A 25,782-nucleotide genomic window follows, 5' to 3' on the forward strand; every position below is an offset into this window, starting at 1 on the left:
AAGTAAATAATTTCGCGGAAAAGAACATTCTGTCCCCAATCTTAAGCTTCAGTTTAGGGTTTCTTATGTTCATAGTCTTTTCACGAATAGCCTAATTACCCAGGATTTGCTTTACTTTGTAATCTGATGGCATGTACTAAAACATAGACGATAGACAGTAGACGAAAGATCCCGTTCTGAATGGTTTGAAACTTTCACCACTTTCTTAACCGATCTGATCCAAAGCAAAATCAGTTGCAAGCCTCTCCCTTGCGCTTTGGACCGATTGCGTGTGTTTGGTTCGAGTTGTCCCTGGAAGCTCAGACATTTATCTTGATTCTGACTGGCCGTTGTAATTACAAGTGTCGATTTTGGTCTCACGGTACGCAATCGAGTGCCACATTGTCGTATGCAGGTGAAGTATTTGTCTCCAGATCGGATGCATCCCTGAGTTCAAAACGTTTCAATACTATTTTCACAAATTAAAATAGATTCATTGAGAAGCCACATTTTAAGGCTCTACTTGGTTTCTTTCTCCGTGCTGACCATGCGATAGGTAGACCCAGGTGATCAAACTTGGTGGTTGAAAGTGATCTGGTACCCAGTTTTTTTTTTGTTTCACGCGGGGTAGACCTGGGCACGTGTCTGTAATGTTGAGCATCACGTGACCAAATATATTTCCATCATTTTCATAACGTTTTATGTAGTATTTTGTCGACAATATACCTCAAGAATGGATATGAAACCTTAACTGGATTTATGTTTAAATTACAAAATTTTACCAATAAAAAAGTAGCTTTTTAAATAGAGACTAACCTTTTACCAAAGTTGACCAAAACGTAGTATCTACTAACATGAAATCTTGACATGAGTGTATATTATGCTAAAGTGTGTTTGTTGATTTACATATTCTACAGTAAGTTACGTACATGCCGTTAAATATCTCATCGTTGGAATGGTCAATTAATTTCTTCTTACAGTGTGCAAGGTGCTGAGGGGAATCAACTTATCAAGTCGAGAGTGTTATCTTGACTTAATTTCAAATAAGATCAGAGCTACTCAGAATGGATGAGATGATAAAATGACGAGGGAACATTATCTTTTCAGGTAGTGAACTTTATCCAATTCGCTTAAGGGAAAGTGTGGGAAAGAATATGGATAACGAGCCAACCAACTTAATGGAATAACTATTTGTTCGCTTCAGCAATAGGTTGGAGTAGAGCATGCGCTAAATTGAAAATGTATTCCTTTCGATTACTTGTAATAATACAAAAAGAAGCCTGTGACGGTGATACGTGGCCATTTCCAATCACCGTTTCGAAAAGCCTTGTTTTCGATAACTGACCTTTCCAAAATAGCTGCTTGACGGTCTTTGAAAGGTTTCGTTTCCAGTGACTGAAATTGCCGTTTTAAAGTAGGCCCAACCCGATGGGAAAAGGCGTTGAAATTCTATCAGAACAATTTTAAATAAGAGCCTCGTAGGCAAGCTTCAATAGTTCACGGAACTCTACGGATCACTGGACGCGGAAAGGTTTCTCTTCTCTAAACCAAGAGCTATCAATTTCGTATTAAGCCATCATTTCCCATGGCAATCAACCAGCTTGAAAGAAGGTAAAACAATATTTATCTGTCTACATTTTGAAGTTCTATGGTGTAAGGGGGAGTACCCCTCTCAAAAACACGGCTAATTCGCTTTGCTAACCAAACAGATCTTGTAAGTCATTGCTGTTGTTCATAGAATTTTGATTCCTAGGGGCCTGGTACTGATACTGCTGGCTCCCCATTCCACCCATCAACGGTTGCTGTTGCATGGGAAACATCCCGGATGAGGACGTCAGCATACCTCCGCCATACTGCTGTGGTGTCATAGGTCTCATTCCTCTTACACCTTAAACACAAAGACACGTGCTGATTCTCAGTGCTTATTTCATTTTCCCTAGTACTAGGGCCCAAAAGTTGATGCGTCACTCAGTAAGGCAGCCACTACTTGACGATCCACAAAACGGTCAAACAACAGCTACACAAACACAAATGATCATAAAGATGTTTGTCGTAGAAGACTTTAACCTTGTCGTGGAAGAGACGAGTACAATTTTGCGTTACTTTTCGAACAAACCCACCAAACATTTTTCCAATTGCGATTTTAAAGAAAAATTTCATGGATATAAATCAAGATACAATAAAAAGGCGTTTTTAGGCCCACTTGAAAGAAAGAAAAACAGATATACAGACAGTCCGACAAAAAGAGACAGATCGAAAGTCAGACAAGCAGAGTTTATGTGACACACAAGTTAAATAGCAAGCGATAGCACTTCAAATGAGGAAAAACCATAACCAACATCACTGTCTGAAAGCAAGTGGAAAACTATTTCCATCTTCTAGTAGGAGCTAAGGCCTCCTGAGAAAAACATACCTGGATTCATAGCAGCCGACATACCGGCTTGTTGTGATTGCAAGGCGTTCATCGAGGGTTTACCCTTATTTTGTAAATGTCCTAATTCAGGAGCAAATAAGGAATCCAGTGCAGAGGAACCACTCGTGTTTTTTCCTTGATTTCCCGCAGCGGATCCTGCAGAAGAATAACGTGGCGAGGAACTCGCGGGACTCATCCCAAATGATCCCGTCATGGACGTGTTTAGACTTGATAATCCTGTCATACCGGAGTTCATACCGGACATTCCTGTATAGCTGGCCATTCCAGAACCCATTCCGGTATTACCAGAATGAAGCCCAGACATTCCGTATGAGGCTGTAGACATCCCCATTGAGGGATTAACCCCAGAGATACCAGGCTGCGATAAGGATGAAGGGGCCATAGGTTGAGAGGGCCGAGAGGTAGCAGGATATGACGAGCTTGACGCCAAGGTTTTCTTCGACGTTGTGGACTACGGACGAAACAAAAGGCGGAAAAAAAATTCAGAATATTTACAACATGAATGTGTGAATTCAAAACTCGCTACAAATAAGACGACCAAAATTTCACACATTTGCATCCAATATCGCTGCTCAGGACGTTTTTGATACCGCTGAGTCTATCATAAGGCACACCGCGTGTTACACATCAACCTTGAGTTTTGCCGATTTCACCAAAAGTTGCCTATTGGTCAGCGGTAGAGCATCCAAACAAGTTCCAATTCGCGGCTCATTTTGAAGTTCCATAACCGTGACTAAAAGCTAAACACCCTTCTTTACGAGAAATTATAACTTCCTGAAAGTCGAACATTCGAAAAGGTAACTGTAAAAAAATAAGCAAATGCAGAAGGTCTGATCAAAAGCCCAGCTACACAAGTACGTTTTATCAAGACTACTCTTGTTCACCTTCTGTTGTGTTGTTGGGTTTGTTGGTCCATCATGGTTCTTCTTCGAAGGCTGCAGCATGGAAAATTCGTCCACACCCAGCAGATTTCCACTCAGGGATGGGCCTTTCGACGACGAAGGATTTCCCGGCAAACCAAACATTTTGTTGAACTAGAATAGGATGTAATTTAAAGTTCAAATCTTCTTCTGATAAAGATATTTGTTGAAGCTTTCAACAAACGTCATTCTCCAGTAATCTTAGTCGACTCACTTGGAAACTAACCCTAAGATTACACGAAAAAAGGTACTGGAGTTTTTTTCTTACCTCTGTGGAACTAGTTGCCCCGATTGAAGTGGATGATGATGCAGAAGAATCACCGCTGCTGCTTTTTAACTCTTTGACTTAAAAAAAGAAAAAAAAAAAGAATCATGATGTAACTCAATAAACCACAACAATTTTTCTAAATCTGTATTAAAATCAGTTGGGAATTTCAACATTTGCGCCACTACAATCATCGTGGCGCACAACACTTCTCACAAGCCTACTTGCTGATGAGAAAAGAAGTAGCCTTCCGTGGGAAGAAATAATCATCAAATGAAAGCCTGCGTTAATTACCCTGAGTTAGAGGTTGAGAGATGGCCATGCAGTCTCAAGGAGTTGGACCTCAGGAGACCGTGTCTTTAAAGAGACCGTGTCTTTAAAGACACCGTAACTTAACTGAGTCTTTCAACTCTTTAACTTTTCAAGCCTTTAAGCTCGTTATGGTGGTCAATTCACGTTTTCAACTCAGTTGTTAACACTAAATTACCTGAGTCTTTCAAAACCTGATTATTGTCTGCTGTGTTTCATTCACGATCATGATATTGACTTTCTTGGAATTTAAACAATAAAAATATCAGGAGACGAGACACAATCAAGTGTTTTTTTTCCCACCCAATACCTGTTATATTATTCCTCAAGATTAGCCTAAAAAATGTCACTTAGGGCCCGCAGAGTTACCGGGACTAGCGAGAAACAGGCCCCTGTCCGTTGGTAGACAAAGCAGAAGAGCATAATTTGATGATGAACCGATGAATACCTGCTTGTTCAGCCTCAGTATTACCACCCATGAGTTTGTCTATTCTGCCCATCAAATCATCCATTTGCTTTGCTTCCTGCACTTCCTCGACGAACTTCAAAGACGATCTGACCACGTGAAAAAGGAACCACAGTTATTGCATGTTAACTACCACCTCTGTAATGCAAAATTTGAGAAGCAATGCGATTTGGATGTTGATGAAGAAATTAGGGGGTGAAAACTGATGAAGGAAGAAACGGTATGTAAGAAACAAAGCCACTACGAGGCCACATGTCCTAACAAGTAACTTCGTGGCGCAGTTGGTTGTGACGCCGAACTAGCATCTAGGATGCACGGGTCCGAATCCTGTCCAAGCTTAAATTTTTTCAGCCTTCTTTTGTGCAATTTCTTTAACCCTTTAACTCCCGTAAGTGACCAAGGCAGAATTTCTCCTTGTAATATTAATACAATGTCAACCAGATAAGTAATGAGAATAAAGAAAAATATCAATTTGGGGATAAATAGTTGATCCAATATTAAATTCTCTGAACCAACATTAAAAGAATTGTATGGTTGACAGTAAGGAGAATTACGAATTTGATCTGGGAGTTAAAGGGTTATTTACATCTTACATAAGAGGATCACTTCTTTCCTCATATTTCAGCCGCAGATTAACAGATGATTCGTTTCACTTAATTGTGAACAAAGGAGAAATAATCTAAGCAGGATGTGAGGACGAGAGGATGGGAGAGAAAGAGGAATAACAGTGTACAAACCTGGCACCTGAAGAAATGAGGGGAGCAGGGACAGGGAAGGCATAGGCCTGAGGGGAGCGGGGACAGGGAAGGATACAGAAGAAGGGAGGATAACATGGAAAGAAGGAAGGCAAAAAGGAAGGTCTGAAAGAACAAAGAAAGGGTGAAAAGAAGGAAAACAGGGAAAGAAGTAGTAACAGGAAACGAGGGAGCGTGGAACACTGAGTTGGGGGAATGGACTGAAATTCTCTTACTTCGTCTGTTCTTGCATCTTGTTAAGCTGTTCCAGTTTTGTGCGGTGTTCGGTTTCCACTCGTTTCACCATCTCGTTGATAAGTTTCATATACTGGCCAAACTAGAGGCAAAATAAAACAGAGAAGTCAGACAAGATTATCAGTGATGTGGTTCACAGATAACCAGAGTTTTCCACATATTTTTAAGAAACCAACCGTAAAACTAGTAAAGTATTGGGGGGGGGGGAAGGGGGAGGGGGAGGGGGAACGAAAAGAACGAGCTCCTATTACGATTCATGCCCCCTACTGTCACTTACTGTTTACTTAATCCGTTAACTCCCAGCAGTGATTAACATGTAACTTCTCCCTACGACATCCATACACTATCCAGCCAACAGGTAATGAGAATACTCAAACGTATCAGGTAGGAGTTGCTACTTTGATCTAACACCAAATTCTCGTGACTTATTTACAAAGAAATGTGTAGCAGACAGTGGGGAGAATTAACAATCAGATCTTGGGAGTTAAAGAGTTAACATCATAATGACGCTTCTTAGGTGAAAAAAGTAGCCGAAGAAAGCACAGGCTATTAGTACTTCAGCCGGAGATCACTGATTACAGCTGCGAAGGAAACTGCAAGCTGAGAGAAAATGAAACGGCCAAGACGGAGTCCAATTCGATCAAGTATTCCGAACATTTCAAACTTGTCAGATATCTTCAAGGACCTGTTTCTCGAAAATTCTTGTGAATTTTCAGGCCCAAAGCTAAATTTAGGAAATTTAGTGCGGGTCTTTACGAAAGATCCAGTCCCTTCTTTTCACTGCGTGATACCATGATTTTCATTGTTTTTATTTCAAAACTATTAGAATTTGGATCTTGCATGCAAACACAGCACACAAAAGAAAAAAAGAAAAACCTTTTCCGAAGCAACAACCACCGCGACTTTCGAGAAACGGGCACAATATAATGCTTTGTTTTCAGCACTGCACTCTATTGCAGAAGAGAGGATGTGATTTACCTGGTCATATGACAAACAACTGATGGAAATCAAACCTGTATCTGTGATTCGATCGAGTGACCCGTGATTATCATCTAAAATAACATGTGAGAGTCACGTTCATGTATTTATAAATACTGACGGGAAGTTTACTTTGGTAATCTTTCTTTATAGCTGTAACGGAAGGCGACTCAATGTTATTCTTATGGAACGGTTAAAACTGGTGATACGTACGTGATAGAATTTAACATAGTTGCGACCCTACGGTAAGTCAGCCGTATATAATTAAAGAAAAATGCGACATATCAATTCTAATTGTGAAGTATGCAAAATCCCTTTTAATTAATTCTTTTAAAAAATCTTAAGTCGCCTTACAGAGTTAAAATGCGCTCGTACTCGCTGACCTGTCAGAGGTATTAAAGAAGGAAGTTCAGTTAAAGAATAAGTCACCATGTTTCGTAATCTGAACCCGTATCAGACATAATGACAGGAACTGAAAGTTGGCAAGCACGATACCTCGAAAGTACCATTGATATGAAACAGCGGGCGTTTGAAGTACCGGAAATAGGATTCAACCTTTCATAACCACCAGTTTATGTTAATAGATAACAATTCTTCGCGCAGGAAAACATGGCAAGTGAATTAGAAAATGTTCAAAGAGCAGACGAGCCACTTAAAAAAGCGTCCTTCAAGGAGCGAAATAAATCCATGGTGAATAACAGCCTCATAAGCGATGTCACGTTCATCGTAAACGATAGCAATGGAGGCAAGGAAATCACCGTTTACGCTCACAAGTACGTTCTCTCTGTGGGCAGTCCTGTGTTTTTCACTATGTTCTACGGCGCTTTAGCGACAGAAGGGGCTCAGGAAATACACCTTCCTGACTGCGATGCCGACAGCTTAAAGGAATTCCTTAGTTTTCTCTACTGTGACGAGGTTCGTATCTGCGAAGACACCGTGATACAGTTGTTGTACCTGGCTAAGAAGTACATGGTGCCTTTACTACACGAAATGGCCAAAAAGAGGCTTCACAGCATGATTAATGCGACAAGTGTATTCGAAATCCTTCCCTCAGTCATTCACCTTGACGAAGGCGACCTCGTTGAACAGTGCTGGAAGGTCATCGATATTGACACGGAGCAAGCGATCAATCAGGACTCCTTCTATGAGATCGAAAGAGATTTGCTGGAAAAAGTGCTCGAAAGAGACGAGCTAACGATCCGAGAAGCTAACCTATTTGGGAGAGTGTTAGACTGGGCTAAGGTGCGTCAAAATCTACCAGAAAGCGACGGTAAAGAGAGCAACATCCGTGATATTCTAGGAGAGAAAATGATTCGTCTGTTACGCTTCTCAACAATGTCCTTTACCGAATTCACCAGCCTTGTATCGAACTCAGGAGTGCTTAAGGAAAAAGAACTTACTGCCATCACACAATTCTACGGAGGGTTCTGCCAAGAGACCCCCAAGGAATTTTGCGAGAGTTTCCCAAGGGGTAAAATTTTCAGATGCAACAGATTTTCGAAAGCGTCTGATCCGGAAGTATTGCCACGGAATAGAAAATGGAGTTATAAGAGAGGATACGAGGACAGCATTAGATTCTCAGTCGAGGCTCCAATCGTTATATGCGGCATTCGTCTGTACGGCTTTGAACGAGCTTCGTATTACGTGGAATTGTCGATTTACCACGCGTCACGCAATATTCATGACCGTGACACACGTAATCTACCAAGTTTCTCTACTGTTGGTATTTTTCAAAGCGACGAAGAAAGGACCAGTGAGTACTACGGATTTGATGTACCCGTTGATCCACCGTTTTACTTGAAACACAATACGGATCTGATAGCGCAAGTTATCATGCAAGGCCCAAAGTCCGATTTTGGTGAAGGAGGCAAGTTGTCTCTCGATTGTGAGGGGGTTAGATTCCATTTTAGCAACGAACGCAGTCGTAACGGCACAACAGCGAAAGTTGGTCAGTTCGCGGAGATAATATTCAAAACTGATCTGTAAAATAAAGAAAGACGTTCTTTGTGATGTCAGGAGAGTGGGAGGAAGTCTATGGTCCGAAAAATTGGACCACAGACCTTCGGATTACACCGATGCTCATCATTCATTCACGTGACGGTTTTGTTGTTTTCTTATTTTCGAGGCAAACAAACGCTTGTCACAAGTGAACCTGGTAATGCCCTGACTCATCACAGAGTCTCTTAATCTCAGTGGCAGAGCATGAAAGTGCAAATCCGAAGGTCTGTCATTTTCTTCCCCATGGGGATTCTGATTTATCTTCGTTCCACGCACGTGACAAGATGGGTAACAATTCACGAGCGAGCACAAAACACATAATTTTTTCCTATTCCGGTGCCTCGTTCTTATCTCCCAATAGCTTATAAGTTTTTCGGTTTCCTCTGAAGGTTCGCAAGTTGACTGTGTACCTTTAAAATATAACTGTTTAGTGCTCTCCATGAGGTCATTAGACTATGAGTTTGCGAGGTTGAGTTGTGATAGATAGCAAGCAGCATATTTATTACGATGTATTTATAATTCACTTAACTAGTATTTTTAACATTAACAAAGTTAAGAAAAACTTATGGGAAATAATTCAATTTGTCCAAACAAACGCCGACAATTCAATCGAGCTTAGAACTTAATGTAATAGTCTTTAAAAAAAAATGGGTAACAAATACGTTACAATCATTGCCATCCGGGTTTTAACTGACCCCAAAAGAGGAAAGTGTCCATAAACAACGTACTCGTTTGAATTTCGGATAATTTTAAAGATACGTTAAGCAACTTTGTGGCCGTGGCTCGCTTGAAAGAGGGAGACACAAGTGGCAAAGACAATTCGCTTTGCTTGACATAGAGAATTGTTTAGAAAATAGCCTTTCCTACGACAGAATTTTGTCGCTAGAACAAGTCGCACAAACTCAAACTGGTTTGAATTTAAAATCACAGAAATAAACTGTGTCGCACCGACTTGCTTTGGATGTGTACACACAAAACGGTCTGATACGCAAGGAGGCTTAAGACAGAGAATAGTATCTTGGCTTGTTCCGGCCTTAATCTTTTACACCCTAACATCATTATGCATATTCTCCATACTGTTCTCTATACATTTCCTAAGGTGCTGACAAGGAGAATTTGTTTAACAATCAAGAGCTTCTTTAGTTGGTGATTATTTCCTTTATTCTTACGACCTTAAATGAATGATTCAGCAGTATTATTGTAAGGAGAAAATAGAAGCTCGTCACTCTTTGGGTTTAAAGGGTAAAAAGTTCCGAAAATACTATTAGGGCGCAAAAAAATCCAATAATCCAAGCACGGGAGGTTCTTTTCTAAGAGACGTCATTGATGCCAGAAATAGTAAAAAGGAAGTGACAGAGTATAGTCATAAGATGGTGAGGATTATATAAGTCCTGTATTCTACACAATCTTCCTGACTGCTCTGACGACAGTTTCGAGAAAGTTTTAAGTTTCATTCTGTCAATTGCTACTTAAGTATTCAGATCAGCATTCGTCTGTTACTAAGTTACAATACAAGAATGAAGATCTCAGTGCGAAGTTCAGGAAGTCAGAAGGAAAATATACGGGTAGTTTTGGGTCAAACACAACACTAAAATCACGGCGATGCAAGCTCTTCACCCGGCTTAAGAAAATGGCATGGTTTCCCAGATTTTCCCTCTATAAATATAAGACTGAAAAATCCATACAAGACAGAATCAGTGAACATGACCAAGACATCAAACTCGCCCCAATGCAGATCACCGTCGGAGCATGCCCATGATGTGCTGTTTCACGCCAAAGGGAGGGGCACAGAACCGATTTAAGTAAGATCTCACCCTTCCGTCATGAAACGGGGACGTAAAAAAAAAAAAAAAGAACTCGAGACGTGCGAATACCCCCGACCTAGAGACAGCGTATCGCTCATTAAACAATTAAAAGGTAGAAAAGAACAGCGAGGATTGAAATGCGCCAATCACGGCTGGTTACCGCGTTGCGTCACGCAACCGTCATAAGATGACCCAGTCTCCTGAAAAAAACGCCTAATAAGCAATCGAAATTTCATCTCTTCCATAAGTTAAAGAAGTAACTACATCGTAGGACAAACACTTATAACACGTCATTATTAAGGAGTATTGCACTGTTTGTTTTACCTGTGAAAGATTGAGTCCCGGCTCCACTGCTAAAGGAAAGAGAAACGGAATAGCTTTGGTCGCCAGGTAGTCCTTGTCCATACCGAGCTTCTTATGAAGCATGGTTTGCTTGAAAATTCCTGGAAACAGAAACACAAAATGCAGTTCAAATGGTAATTCAAAAGATCGAAACATAACCCTAGTGTTATCGCGCGAGACAAACGCAAAAAACAAAATCCTCAAAGGAGAATTTTTTCCAAAGCGAAGTTCCATTCCCATTGAAGTTTTAAGATCAACCTCACCTAAGATGGCCATCAGTGTAGGTGGCTCTCTGGAAGGAATCTGGTTCATTAGCGGCAGTATGTCATCCAGGACAGCGTATTTATCTAAATGTTCCAACATCTTACCCAGGCACACAAGCCCGTTCACCCGAATCTAAAAAAGACAAAATCACGATGATAACGTTGAAAGACATTCGGGATTGAATTAAGTTTGCTTTCCTGCACGTTGTGATAGGTCAAAAGAACGCACGCAAAATTTCTACCAATCAGATGCAAGACTGACGCCTATTGCGACTTGGTCACTCGCATTTTCTTGCGCTTTAGGTCCAGAAAACCCGCGTCAACTTCTCAATTAATCACATACAAGCCTGAAACCAATCACAACTTGGTCACCCGCGTTTTCCCGCGCTTGAGGTCTAAAAAAAACCCGGGTCACCTTTTCAATCATTCAGGCGCAAGACTGGCACCAATCGTGACTTCGTCACTCGCCTTTTCCCGCACCTGACGCTTGAGAGGCAAGTACAACAACCAACTACAAACTCCATCTTAATTAAACGCCAGATTCGATAATTAAACCCGGGGCTACAGCGACATTCCGGCTTCCTAAGCGAGGGCTACTGCGTCATTCCGGCTTCCTAAGCGAGATGACCTTCTCCGATGAGGAATCGAGAGCTGTCAGTTATAATGAAGTTTTCAGTTACCATTCACTTACACTCAAAGAAGAAGTCTTCAAAATGAGATTCTTGATGCGAGGGATGATGGAGTTTTTCATGGCGGAGTAATCAATCATGTTTGAAAATGACGGAATAATGCTTAGAACCATTTCCTAAATCAGATAAAATAAACAAACATTAAAAAAAAGAAAGAAACCAAGAAGTATTCTCTAAGAGATGAAAGCTGTCCAGAAATGCCTGTTGATCATTGACAATCCACGCAGTCAATCGAGCGAGTAACTTGAGTGGCCATCTTCCAACGGGTTAAAAAAAAAAAAGTACAAAAGCTTCATGTGTATAAGGCGCATTTCGGTTGAGTGTCAAAAATAATTCAGCACTGCATTGGTTTTGCTTTACTTCGCTCAGTAATTGGTCCAGAAATTTCGCGCTACTTTATCAACCAATCATATGCAAAACTAAAACCAATCGCCATTGCGACTCAGCCAATTGCGTTTTCTAGCGCTTCAAGCGTTTTGTACCTGTAGTTGTTCCGCAGGAGTCTCAAGAGCTTTACAGACCATGGGGAGCACGTGATCTCTAACATCGTCCTTGGGTGTTTTTGCTAGGAGTATGTCCATTTTCTTAAGAAATATGATTACAACCTGCAGAGGAGAAAAGAAGAGAATTGATGGGATTAACTTGTTGAAAAAGATGATTTTCTTTGGTTACGAGCCAGGGACAAAGATAAAGTTCTGAGTCCAAAAAGAATCGAACCTCAAACCTTCGAATTCCGCGCTTCGAGGATATACTACTGAGCCACAGAGACTCTAAGGCGAGCTAGACCATTACTAGATCGATTTTTATTCTCATTACCAGCGTTTACTGAATAATCTACTAAAATGGTTAAAAAAAGTAACACGTTTATCAGCGCTGGAAAGAAAAGATCTCACCTGAACAGGTTCCTGTATCTTGAAAACAGGCTTTAACTCAGGGAGGATCAGGTCCACATATTCTTGTGATGTGCAGTCTTCGGCGATCAGTAACACATTAGGCAGAGCAAACGGTACCATCTGATGATTACTAAACTCTGAGCATAACTGTGGCAAAACTCTCTGTATAACAACACGCTGATGGTGGAATACAAAAAATGGAAATCAAGTACAACCCTCAACTCACAATGTGAACCCCTTTAACCCTCAACACCCTAACATCAGTATGTATATTCTCCATACTGTTCTCTATACTTTTCGTGCTGTCAAGGAGAATTTTTTTGACCATGAAGAGCTTCTTTAGTTGGTAAACATTTCCTTTATTCTCGTGGCCTTACTGTGTGATTCAGGGGGTAACATTGTAAGGAGATATTAGATGCTACTCACTACCCCTTTAGGACTTAAAAAACATAACACTTATCGAAAATAATTAAGATCAAATTGTGCCTAAGGCGTCCTTAGAACTAGAGGTTTAATTTGTACTTTGCGACAGAAATGATTTCAGCACTTAAGATCAACATTCCAACAACCTTACTTTTGAAGGACTTTAAAAAAATTGACATTAGTATTCTACAAAACTGAGCAAGTTACTTTACTGAGACAGTTGATTACTTAAAGAGCACAGGGAGGGGATTTGGGTACAGAGCAACCGAGAACAAAACCCGGCCATGAGTGGCTGGGTAGAAGACTCGAACTTGGAACGACCAGAGAACAAGTCCAGCACATTACTTCCTAAACTTCTGCAGGATTTGAACGTGAGGTGGAATTTGGTGGATTTACCATTAGTCCTAAATATCTAGTGGGCTCTTCAAAATACCGCGATAAAAGAGATAGAGAATTTAGAAAAATATGTTTGCAGAAAGGAACTCACCTTTGGTAATTTTGACATGACCTTATAGAGTCCCCTAAAGAACTGTGACTTTGCCATGTCATCACGCTGCACTAAAGAGTCTAAGTACTGTAACGTCATAGCTGCAACATTTTCAAAGAATGAAATCTGACAGGCAACGAAAAGAAAATGATTAGAATGCATGTGCGACCCTTCCAGTCTTAATATTTCAATAGCAATTCTCCTTACAGACTTCCTTACAATTCATAGATGTATAGTTTGGAGAGTTTGGTGTTGGATCAACGTAGAACCTCCTGATTAGTATTTTTGTTATTCTCATCACTTCTCTGCTTGATACTGTATTGATATTGTAAGGAGAAATTCTGTCTTGATCACTCGTGGGAGTTTAAGGCTTATAGCTGAGACCATCTTGCACGTTTTAGATATCCTAGTGATCTCACGGTCCGGATTTTTATTTTAAAAAATACAGTTCATATGAATGGCTGAAGTAGGTGCAAATCTAAGTTTTTCTGAAATTATGCTGCAATATAAAATGTGGTTTAAATCAGGGAACATCTATCTTTCTCATTCAACAGATTGTTAATCAAACACAGTCAGTCATGAGATCGTATAGCCTGATCTTCCAGGTGAGGGTTATAGTCCTGAAAGAAATTTTTGTCGGTGGAACTGCTTGATGCTTCAGCAACGTAGAGGTTTATCAGAGTCAAGTGAGAGTATCTTTTTCAGTTGAGAGTGAAAAGCCTTGTTTGTGAGAATTGATAACATAACATACATGCAGCCATAAAGTAAACGGTTTGAATTAAAGAGTAACATTTGATCTTTTGACAACCTTAGTGGAAGTCATCATCAGATTTAAATTCATAAGGAACACACCATGACAGAATTTTCAGGTTTGTGCAACATCATCATTTCTTTACTAACATTGTTTGTTTAACATACCTTAGACATCATGTGAACATCTGGTCTTACTGTGCCAGTAATGCTTAGTAAACTTCTAACATGCTCTTGCAACTCTTTGGGAACAGAACCAAGGGGCGCTGAGCTGTTCCTTGACATCTGGAACAAGGCACGTTTTACAAAAATGACTTATGTCTCTTACTATTTTTAACTGGTAAAAAGTAATTTTCAAAAAATCTTGTGAAGTTAAGCCTCTTAGTCCAAACAAAAATGGTTCAAAATACCAGGTGTTAGACTCATCCAGGTGTAATTGTGCCAACAACAAAATGCTTGAGTATGAATGGTTCTTAACCCTTTCATTCTCAGGTCAAATTTGTAATTCTCCTTACTGTCAACTATACAATTCTTATATTGTTAGTTCAGAGAATTTAGTATTGGATCAACTAATTTTTTATCCCCAAATTGATATTTTTATTTATTCTCGTCACTTATCTGGTTGATATTGTATTGATATTGTAAGGAGAAATTCTGTCTCGACCACTCATGGGAGTTAAAGGGTTAACAGTCTTTATTTGTGGCTTAATTGGCTGTTTCAAATCCAAACTGCCTGATTTCACCTGTCTGGTTACAAATACTTGTAATCAAACAGGCAAAAATTTGACAGTTAAGCGGCCAGTACAATTAAGCACAACAGCCATCAGCCTCCAAATTTCAACAACCTGCACCTGTAGCTACTACTAGCCAAAAACTTCTTAAGTTGGCAGGTTGAGGGGTCCACAAAGAAAACAAACATGCATCAGTAAGAAGCAAATGTTCTCTTACATCAAATTTTTCATTCCTGAATTTCTCGCATTTTGTTATTGACACAATTGAGTAGAAATCAGATTTCTTGACATACAATCTTGTGCTTGTAATTTTAAATCTGCCTCAAAGTTCAAGTTCTGCCTATTTGAAATCACTCACTAGATAACTCCTCAAGTTTTACCACACTCAGTCCCACTAACATTACATATGAACATGATACAATAACTCCAGGTCACACCTTTGACTATAATACAACCTGTGTTAAAGCTACAGGTGAATTCTGCCTTGGGAATATTGAGATTTCTAAGATTCAGTGCAGAGATACATCATGATGGCAAGGACAATCAAGAGAACTTCCCTTAACCCTTTCACTCTCAAGATCTCATTAGTAATTCTCCTTACTGTCTGCTATATAGTTCTTGTGACATTAGTTTGGAGAATTTGGTATTGGATCAACTAATAATCCCCTATTCAAGATTTTTCTTAATTCACGTCACTTGTCTGCTTGATATTGTGAGGAAAAATTCAAGAAAATGTATAATTGTTTGATTACCATTACAAACCAGGAAATACAGCCTCAGTAACCATGCATTTCACTGCTAGCTCGGAATAACTGGAATGGGACTCACAGTGAAGTGGTGAGAGAATTAAACATTTGAGAGGTTGCTTAACCCTTTAACTCCCAGATCAAATTTGTAATTCTCCTTACTGTCAGCCATACAATTCTTATGATGTTAGTTCAGAGAATTTAGTATTGGATCAACTAACTATCCTCAAATTGACTCTTTATTTTCACCACTTATCTGGTTGATATTGTATTGATATTGTGAGGAGAAATTCTGTCTTGGTCACTCATGGGAATTAGATGATTAATTTTAAACACTGTGCAATTAAGACATCTGTAAATGTGAACTAGAAGCTCCCAAAACATTTACAACTTATCCAGTGAGCTAACCATTTCACATGTTATTGCTGTTGGCTTCAAAAGAAGTCTCTATTGACAGGCAAACAGTAGAAACTGTGAACAAGAAGCCACAATGTTCCTTTACCTATGTTTGAACTACAGGTATGTAGAAAAGTAGTACGTGTGAAAGGCAATCTTCCATTTACATAAATAGGACTGGCTTGAAACAAGTACAAGACTTTGCAACAAACACTTTTTTTTCTGATGAAAACCTTGATTTCCTGAGTAGAATTCACACCTATATTTGAATAAATTAATTAACTGATTACTAACAAAGCTTGTCTCAAACTGCACCTCTTAACAATATCAGCAAGTTTTTCCAGCCATTTTAACCTACCTGCTCAACATTTCTTTTGAAAGCTGCCATGTTGTTATCACAGTCAAAGAGAGGCTTCCCTTTGTTGTATATGGAGTAGATAAGAACTCCCAGTGAGAACATATCACTTGATAGGTCACAAGATCTGGACAATATGTACTCTGGTGCAGCGTAATTCAGATCAGGTTGAGCCCATGGCCAAAGATGTCCCTCCCACTGACCAGCATTGTAAGTGGACTAACAAGCAAAACAGAGAGATTGAATGTTACTTCTCCACACTCTGCACAATACATTTGTGATAATTCCATACATGAGAATTTATTCTTTAATCAAATGATGCACTCCTATTGATCTTTTCTCTTTTCTTATTACCTTTCTGATTAAAAATGTATCAAGATTGAAAGGAGAAATTCATTTTTGGTCATCCTTGGGAGTAAAAGGGTTAAACGCGTCATGTTGATAGGAAACACTGGCAAGTTTTTTTGCTGAGATTGTGTTTTAAGTTAATTATACCTGTTAGGGGAAACTTACTCCACAAAGTATTAATTAAACAAAAAAATCACAGATACTTGGTTTTAAAGCACATGTACAGTTAACCCTTTAACTCCCAAGATCTGATTGTTAATTCTCCCATCTGGCTGCTACACATTTCCTCATAAATTAGTTATGAGAATTTGGAGTAAGATCCAGATAACAACTTCTAACTTATAAGTTTGAGTATTCTCATTACCTGCTTGCTGGATAATGTATGGATATTATAGGGAGAAGTTGCATGTTTATCACTTCCAGGAGTTAAAAGATTAACAGACCTTGAATCCACTTACCATTTGACAAAGAGAATAAGATTTGATGTCCAACCACACTCGTCATAATTAGTACATAAATAGGCCATTTCCAAATTACCTTTGGCCTCGTTTACAAAGCAAGTCCTGGTCCTCATCTTTTCATATGATTATATAAGTTTTATTCACATTCAAATTAAATTCATTTTTATATGAATGGTTGAGCACCAGGCCTCATTTTGAAAAGGAGGCCAAAGGGAATTCAGAAATGACCTATTTGAGCTTCTTTTCATGATTAATTTTGCAAGGAACAGAGTTGACACAGTTAAGGTTACTTCCCACCTTCAGAGGTCGAAAAAATTGATTTTTTTTTTATTTGACTAAACTGAATTCAAACATTCAACCTAATATTTCCATAAAAAAATTCTAAAACCTTTAAAAGCACCCAAGTTGTTCAGAAAAATGTATTTTCAAATAAAAGTTAATAGTCAGGAAGGTGTCATAATCTTGGAGGAAGTTTCACAGCAACTGTTCATAATGGGGCTTGTTTTTCATGGTACTTTCATATTTTGTTTACATCATGCACTTAACAAAATTCACACATGGTAGCCTTTAACTTATGGAAAAATTTTCGCTCATAGAAAAATCATAAGTGGAAGAATCTCCTGGGTAAAAAAAAGAAAATTTAAAAAAATAAATAAATAAATAAGCCCAAAAAAGAAAGAAAGAGTACCATTCTGTCAAGAAAAGAAAAAAAAATTCTTTGTGAAAGCCGCTAGTAGTGGGGAGGTTCACGCTGACATCCAGATTTTGAACAAAGAAGTCGCTGTCAAACCAAAATTTGCCATACATAATATTAAAAATAAGTTTTCCTTTTCTTTATGCAAGTACCAGCCCTGATACAAATACATTTACAATTGCCTCAGATCATAATTTTGAAACTGTCTGTCAATTTGTTGTCTTGCTCCTCAGCACATTTTGCGGTTTTTCCATTTTTGCCACAGGTTTTGCCTTTGGCTTTTCGCAACTTTGCTCAATATTGTGTTGTCCTCTTCACATGTCTGCAATGGGTTACTTTTCCCAAGAAATCTTGACCCATCATCATTGACGTCAGGAAATCTTGATCCATTGTCATTGACACCAGGAGGTCCCATTGTCCCATTGATTTGCGGTTTCAGGAGGTGAGCAATCTCCTGGTGTGGTGTGAGTTGTTTGTGAACCTTTATCTTGGATTTGATTTTAAGAGGATTACAACCACTTTGAGCAAGTTTATAGGGCATATAGATTTGACCGATTTTTGTCCGATTTTGCCTAAACATTCCTGGAATAATGGCAAACAAAAGTGTGTTGGGAAATTTTGATACTTGAAATATTTGTCCAGTGGCATCCATTTACCGAACACGCCTTGCATATACTTAGCTACTCCAATTTTAGATGCCGATATCTAGACAACCAATCAGAATATTGAAAAAGCCTAAAACACTTTCATTGACTGATACCTTATGAATAAGACTATGCAGCTATTTATCTCATGCGGTTGCATTCAATAGCAGATAAATTCAATAGAAGAACCTTTGGTCATTTCACGGCTTACGGCTCCTGACACTTCCTTCAAAGAAAAGTCACTTAAATTATATTTTTATCATAATCTGCAGCTACTAAGCTTTCATCTGATGTATAGTTTGATAGGATTTTATTTTGCTAGGATTTTAGTGTAACGTGCTTTGTATATTTTTAGCTACTCCAATTTTAGATACTGATATCTAGACAACCAATCAGAATATCGAAAAAGCCTAAACCACTTTCGTTGATTGATGCCTTATGAATAAGACTGTGCAGCCATTTATCTCGTGCCGCGGCATACAATACTCGATAAATTCAATAGAAGAACCTTTAGTCATTTCACCACTTATGGCTCCTGACAATTCCTTAAAAGAAAAGTTGCTTAAATTATATTTTTATCATAATCTGCAGCTATTGAGCTTTCTTCTAATGTATAGTTTGCAAGGATTTTAGCGCAACATGCCTTGCATATTTTTTTAGCAACTCCAATTTTAAATGCTGATATCTAGACAACCAGTCAGAATATCAAAAAGCCTGAACACTTCCGTTGATTGATGCCTTATGAATAAGACTGTGTGGCCATTTATCTCATGCTGCGGCATCCAATACCAGATAAATTCAATAGAAGAACCTTCGGTCATTTCACAGCTTACAGCTCCTAACACTTCCTTCAAAGAAAAGTCGCTCAAATTATATTTTTATCATAATCTGCAGCTACAAAGCTTTCTTTTGATGTATAGTTTGACAGGATTTTAGTTTGCAAGGATTTTAGTGCAACACGCCTTGCATATTTTTTTAACTACTCCAATTTTAAATGCTGATATCTAGACAACCAATCAGAATATCGAAAAAGTGTGACACACTTCCGTTGATTGATGCCTTATGAATAAGACTGTGCAGCCATTTATCTTGTGCTGCAGCACCCAATACCAGATATATTCAAAAGAAGAACCTTTGGTCATTTCGCAGCTTATGGCTTCTGACATTTCCTTAGCAGGAAAGTCACTTAAATTTTATTTCTGTTGTAATCTGCAGCTATAGAGCTTTCTTCTGATGTATAGTGCTAGGATTTTAGTGAAACTGGTACACATATTAATTTTTTTCCCAAAGGACACCCACGAAGGTGGGAAGTAACCTTAAGTTGGATACAGTCAGTCTAACAATGGGAGAAAAAAATTATCTTTCTTTGATTAACTTGTTTTTGTTACAAGAGCATTCTCATGAAAACTCATCTGATGGTGAAATAGTTTGCCAAAACAGAAGAAACATACACAGTATTGCTCAAAAGTAAGGTGACAGTCTGACAGTATAAGTTTTCAAGAAACAAGGATTGAGTATCAAGGTGGAAGATTGAGTTTCAAGAGACAGTCAACTAACTTTTGAGTGGCACTGTCTCTTGAAATTCTAAATTCTTTCCCCAGTTATGTTCAATAGTGTTAACTAAATGTTGTAAACTTTAGGTTTTCCTGAAGTTGACAACAAAAGAAGAGTCACACAGTCATGTACTGTACCTGGCCATCAATCACAACTGGTGTAGAACTAAAGAAAAGTCCAGCTATTTTCCATTGTCCATTCTTGGTAACACATATCAATTCAGGTGCAAGACTTGCTTGTAGAATTTTAGCATCATTATGAAGGAAAGTTAATCCTTCCACAAGCTGATACAAAAAAAACAACAGACCTCAGAATTAAGATACAAAAAGTTTCACACTATCAACAATTTCTGTGCGCCCATTGTGGGTAAACAGAAATTTTCCAGCAACTGAAATGTTTCTACAGCTAAAAACAGATTACATAATTCTTCATCTGTATTAACTACCAACATGTCCCCCTCTTTACTTGATATCATTATATCAAAATCAAATAATGTGTGCTCGTAAAAAGCATCATTTACATCTACAGTGTATCACATATTTCATAAATAGTCTATTAGGATTCTCAAGATTGCTTTAAAGTAATTGTGTTATAGGAATTAAAAATGCATCAGGAATTTATACAACAATCTAAATTTTTTGGAAAAGACAAACCTGAAACAATCCATAAACTCTTTCCACATCATAAAGTTCAAACATCTGTTGGTAGAAGACATAATCTTAATTAACCCTTCAACTCCCATGAGTGACCAAGACAGAAATCTCCTTACAATATCAATACAATGTCGAGCAGAAAATTGATAAGAATAAAGAAAATATCAGTTAAGGGATCATAACTTGATCCAACACCAAATTCTCCAAACTAACATTGCAAGAACTGTAAGGCAGACAGTTAGGAGAATTACTAATGAGATCTTCGGAGTTGAAGGGTTAATTGGACATTGCGTGGGTACATTGAATGAGCTTAAATTAGGGAGACTGTAATGCAATTACATTTACTGTTAGTTACATCCTGTCTGGTAGCCTCACAGGATGAAACTAAATACCCTGTTGACAAGAATATGATTCCTTGTATTTAATAAGCTAAATATATCCACAACACTGTAAAGAGAGAAACGCCAGGAAAAAAATTAAAAGATCTACCTTAAAATCATGTGGAAGGGGAGATGGCATGTTATCATGTTTTCCAAGTAAATTTGCCAGACTTGCAAAGATTGGTTCAGTTGCAAAGGCTAGGCAATCCCTAGTAAAAAGCAATCAGGCAAAATTTACAACACCAATGAGTGCATTGTATGCTTGTTCATGAATATATTCATCTCAGAATCCTTCAGCATTCTTAATGCATTATGCATCTGTAAAATCATAACAAATTGCACAATTATGTAAGAGACATTGACCAACAGATTCTACTGCAGTTTCCCACATCATAAATTACGTAAAATGGTCTAGGACTTTCTCATGTAACAGCAAAATGGGTCAGTGGATAACTCTATTTATGTCTTCCATTTATTGGCTTGTCTAAATTTAAAGCCCCTTTATGTCAGATACCAACAAAGACATGCTTCTCTGTCTTGACTGGACCTAAAATTGACAAATTTCCTAGTCCTCTTAAAGTTCTGAAGTGGCAAAAAATGGTTACCAAAAATATGTTTCTAGTTACCAATTTCAAAGCTGTGTCTGTATGTACCTTTAAGTACCACAAATTTGGCTTTGCTAAAATCCTGAATGACACTTGAAGTAACTAATTGAAATTCTGTGCCATCTTAGAAAGGAAGAACAGTGATCGCATAGAGGTACGCAGAATTTGTGTCTAAAGAAGGTATTGGTTGATGTCAAAAGACTTTGTCTATACAACCTTCTGCTTTTTTTCTCAAAGGCAGAGGTAAAACTAGACAATATGAGGTATGTAATTTTGCACTCAACATGATAACTTTAAAAAAAATATGTAGAAGGTGGCAACGTGACCAGGACTTTTAGTCGCCAATAAGAAAATGTTGGATACATTGGCTCCTGTATGAGTCCCAATCACGAACCCTCCTTGAAATGAGGGACTTCTTTCTGGAGCTTCTACGAACTACAATTCATAGCCATTGACATGTAACAGATACATCTGTAGATGAATTTTTAATTCACAATGGCATGGAAAAAAAAATGCACAACATACATGGTTAAGTGTCAAGAGTTGTGTGGTTTATTCCTGCCAGAGCTAATCACCCAACATATAACTGTCATGGAGAACTGCTTCTACTCCTGAATAGTATTTTAACTTAATGCTGCAAATTGTCAAGTAATAAGTCAAGTTTCCCAGACATTAAGAGTCCTGCTAGGAGGGAGGCAAAATGAGATGGTTTTGCCAAGAACAAAAAATAGTGAAGTGAAAGGGACACAAGGCCATGTTATTTTACATCTCCTAGTTTTAATATAATTGTGAACTAGAAGCTAACAGGACATGTCATAGTAATCCAATGAGCTAACCATTTCACATTTCATTTGTTTGCTTCTTTTGTTAAATACAGTCTCTAACAACAGACAGATTATTAACTGCAAACAGAAGCCTTTTAAATATATTCAAATCTCATTTGAAACACAGAGAAAAATACAAGACCCAAGCTTTAACATTTATTTATTTCATATTCATTTATCTATTGGGAATATCTACATGTAACCAGGCTGGAATGGCCAAGATCAGCTGGAAGCTGTTTGAATGTAGGCCTTCAGATTTTTCAAGTAATGCTATATTCAATTTGCCAATTAAAAATCATCTTGAGTAATAATTCTGATACCAATGTTATTAAAATATACATCAGGCATTTTCATTTTTTTTTGTATGCAAGCGCTACTTACTTGGACTCTTCCAAAGGATGCTGAACAACCAACAGCCGTGGATGTCGCAATCTTGTAAGTTGTACTGGTCCTTTCTTCATTGTCTCCATTACAAAGTCCCTGTCTCTTTTATCAACTTTATCCAGCAGCCTCTTCTCAAAAACAACCAGAGAAACCTCCTGATGATAAAATCAAACAAACAAAAAAGAACTACTTTTTATATATCGTTTTTCAAAAAATTTCAGGATTTTATAACCTTTTCATCAAGTGATCAGTAGTCTATGCACATGTAGTCAAGGGCTTAGATGTCATTTCAATCTAGACAGTAAATTGTATGAAGATGTTAGTGCATTGTGTCAAAGTTGGTAGAGGAGACTGTTTTTGTGATTAACGAGAGCAAGTGAAATTTTAAAAGTCTTTGATCCTGCATAGCAGGCCTGCTGCACGGGCAAGTCTAATTTAAAAACAGTTCTAAAATTCATGGGTGACCACAAGTCATCACATGCACAGGAACTACAAGCCATGTTTTGTGTCTTTCATTCTCTACAAAATCAATCTCTAGAACCCCCCTTATACATTCTGATTGCATGTTATGTCTAACACTTTGCAACTGCTTTGAAATATGTAAAGCATATTTCTTTGAATTTGACAATTTATGATAATCATGAGACTTATTCTAAGGTTCCTTTAGCAGTTTATTTTTTCAAATATCTCAGAAGTTAGATATGTGTGATGAAATTTAAAAATTTAGAGAAAGTGCAGCATGGAAATGCCACTCAATACTGGCCAATCAGGAACTGCATACTTGGCTAACTCGGTATCAAAGATTCTTAAAAGGTAATAGGTTACATACGTTGACATATTCTCAATAAAATTATTTTCTACTCCTTCTTTGTTCCCTCTAATTGCATATTTCTCTACACACTTTTCAACAGTCCCAGAAATATTGATACTACAGGTTTCTCTGAAATTGATCAATTATGATAACCATGAGAGTTATTTCAAGGTTTCTATTGCAGTTTACTTTTGGAAATATTTCAGAAGTTGGATGTGTCTCATGAATTTTAAAAATTTTGAGAAAGTGCAGTACGGAAATACCGTATAACACCCCATAACATATTTATTCTCTCATCACTAGCCAATTAGGAACTCTTTAAATGGTTCACTGTATAATAAGATTCTAAAATGGTAAAAGGTTACATATTTGACATGAAAGGTGACACAATGAAGGTGTCCATAACTGGGGATGGAGTTGATAATTGAGTGATCTCAAGATTGTGCTAGATAAATTGCAAATTTAGAAAGCTTTTTCAGTCGCATATGTCATTAGTTGTGCATAGAAAAGAACACTGAAGTCATTCTAACCCTAACCCTGTCAAACCATGGTGGTAAAAAGTGCCAAGAACTTGATTAATTGCTAACAAAATGACTCAAAGGTCAAAAGGATTTCCTTCCTTCTGTCAGCCTCAGAAGCTCAAAAATACACGAAATTAAGGGTTTTAATAATGGCTGATTGTTGGCCATCTTCCATCACGTACAAAACCAAAAGACACCTCTACCTTTTGTCTACTAATATGAATAATTAAAATATTTGTCTTAGTTAAGCTTTTTTTTTTTAATCACACCAGTTTGTGGTTATACCATTGACAGCCTCTTAAAACTTTCGGAATGTCTTAAGTGTAAATCTGCCCATGCTCTTTAATCCTTTAACTCCCAGATCAAATTTGTAATTCTCTTTACTGTCAACCATACAATTCTCATAATGTTAGTTCAGAGAATTTAGTATTGGATCAACTAATTATTTCCGAATTGATATTTTTCTTTATTCTCATCATTTATCTGGTCAATATTGTATTGATATTGTAAGGAGAAATTCTGTCTTGGTCACTCATGGGAGTTAAAGGGTTGATAGGGATAAAAGAAATCACAAAAAATTTGCTGTGCACCTTACATGTAGGTTTATGGCTCCGATTAGTACCAATCCAGTTTCCAAGAGGCACCTTGCCAAAGCCTAATAATTTTGATTTTTTTTTCCAGTTTCATTTCCTGCCATTTCTTCCATAAAAATTGTCCTCTGAGGGTCAATCTGTTATTCATATTTTTTTATAAATTGATTAACACTACAACTAATACTCTCGTGTTAAACCATTCACTTTGCAGAGACACTTAATTTTTTTTTACTCATAATATCAAATTTCCGTAAAAATAAGGGTTGCAGAAATCAGGATTACAATGTGTTTACAGGCACAGAACCAAGACACTTAAAAAAGTTAAAGCCAACTTATGGTTAAAATACCAAGTCATGAAAAGTGCTATTATTTATTGATGTTCACTTAACGCACCAGAAGCATTCAAGTTGAATGAGATCTACAGTATAGACGGGTGTAACTAGTTAATCCAAATTAAATTCGTCTCAATAAAATTCATTGAACTGCAGAGCCATAAGGAACATAATTTCTTACGATAACGTTAAGAATAAGAGGTCTCAAGTACTAACTTGGCCAGTTGTCTTCTTTTTTCCCTCGTAAATTTTCCACGCCAAATTCGGTCCGAAGCTTGCCACATGTTTGCCAACATCAAAGTCTTTGGTTAAGGGATTTCCTATCAATGAACCCACAGCGCCAACTGCATTGACAGTGGCCGAAACAGCTGTGACAGTGGCATTCTTTGCCACAGTTTTAATGCGATCAAATACCGCAGCTGAATAAGAGCTGACTTTGTTTAGATCCATGTTAATTCGTTGCGAAAAATTGGGAATATCCGAAAAAGTGTCAATTTGATGGGAGTTGAAACATGTCTGAGGATCGGTACTGACGCATTTTGGGGGATAGACGCGTAGTTATAAGGACGTAGTTAATGCTAATATCTTCGGCGAAAAATCTCCCTTCGATTTGAAATCAACCCGGATCAGGAACTCCTATGAATAAAAATATTTCCGCAAATCCAAGACAACGAATGAGTAGCCATCTTTGATTTTAACTAGTAAGTGCGCATGTCCAAGCCACCTTGTCCCCAATCGTCCCCAGGAATGACACGGTCGA

The 25,782-nt window shown here is 38.0% G+C and overlaps 2 protein-coding genes across 2 annotated transcripts; one reads left to right on the forward strand and one right to left on the reverse strand.

The window, feature by feature from the left end:
• Positions 1-639: 639 nt before the first annotated feature.
• On the reverse strand, positions 640-25,714 carry LOC131777676 (SCY1-like protein 2). Its single transcript, XM_059093995.2, has 19 exons — positions 25,239-25,714; positions 22,763-22,920; positions 21,062-21,161; positions 20,573-20,617; positions 20,057-20,203; positions 16,222-16,437; positions 14,159-14,275; positions 13,241-13,366; positions 12,331-12,507; positions 11,920-12,042; positions 11,440-11,553; positions 10,749-10,881; positions 10,468-10,586; positions 5,344-5,444; positions 4,356-4,462; positions 3,602-3,678; positions 3,298-3,447; positions 2,393-2,864; positions 640-1,867 (listed from the first exon to the last, which is right to left on the reverse strand). Exons 1-19 carry the CDS (start codon positions 25,470-25,472, stop codon positions 1,677-1,679), a joined length of 2,907 nt encoding a protein of 968 aa, XP_058949978.1. The 5' UTR covers positions 25,473-25,714; the 3' UTR covers positions 640-1,676.
• Positions 6,505-9,657, forward strand: LOC131777684 (BTB/POZ domain-containing protein 6-like). The gene is made up of 2 exons (XM_059094004.2): positions 6,505-6,585; positions 6,944-9,657. Exon 2 carries the CDS (start codon positions 6,950-6,952, stop codon positions 8,324-8,326), a length of 1,377 nt encoding a protein of 458 aa, XP_058949987.2. The 5' UTR covers positions 6,505-6,585; positions 6,944-6,949; the 3' UTR covers positions 8,327-9,657.
• Positions 25,715-25,782: the final 68 nt, after the last annotated feature.

This window comes from Pocillopora verrucosa, chromosome 8, assembly GCF_036669915.1.
Source record: "Pocillopora verrucosa isolate sample1 chromosome 8, ASM3666991v2, whole genome shotgun sequence".
Taxonomy (NCBI): Eukaryota; Metazoa; Cnidaria; class Anthozoa; order Scleractinia; family Pocilloporidae; genus Pocillopora; species Pocillopora verrucosa.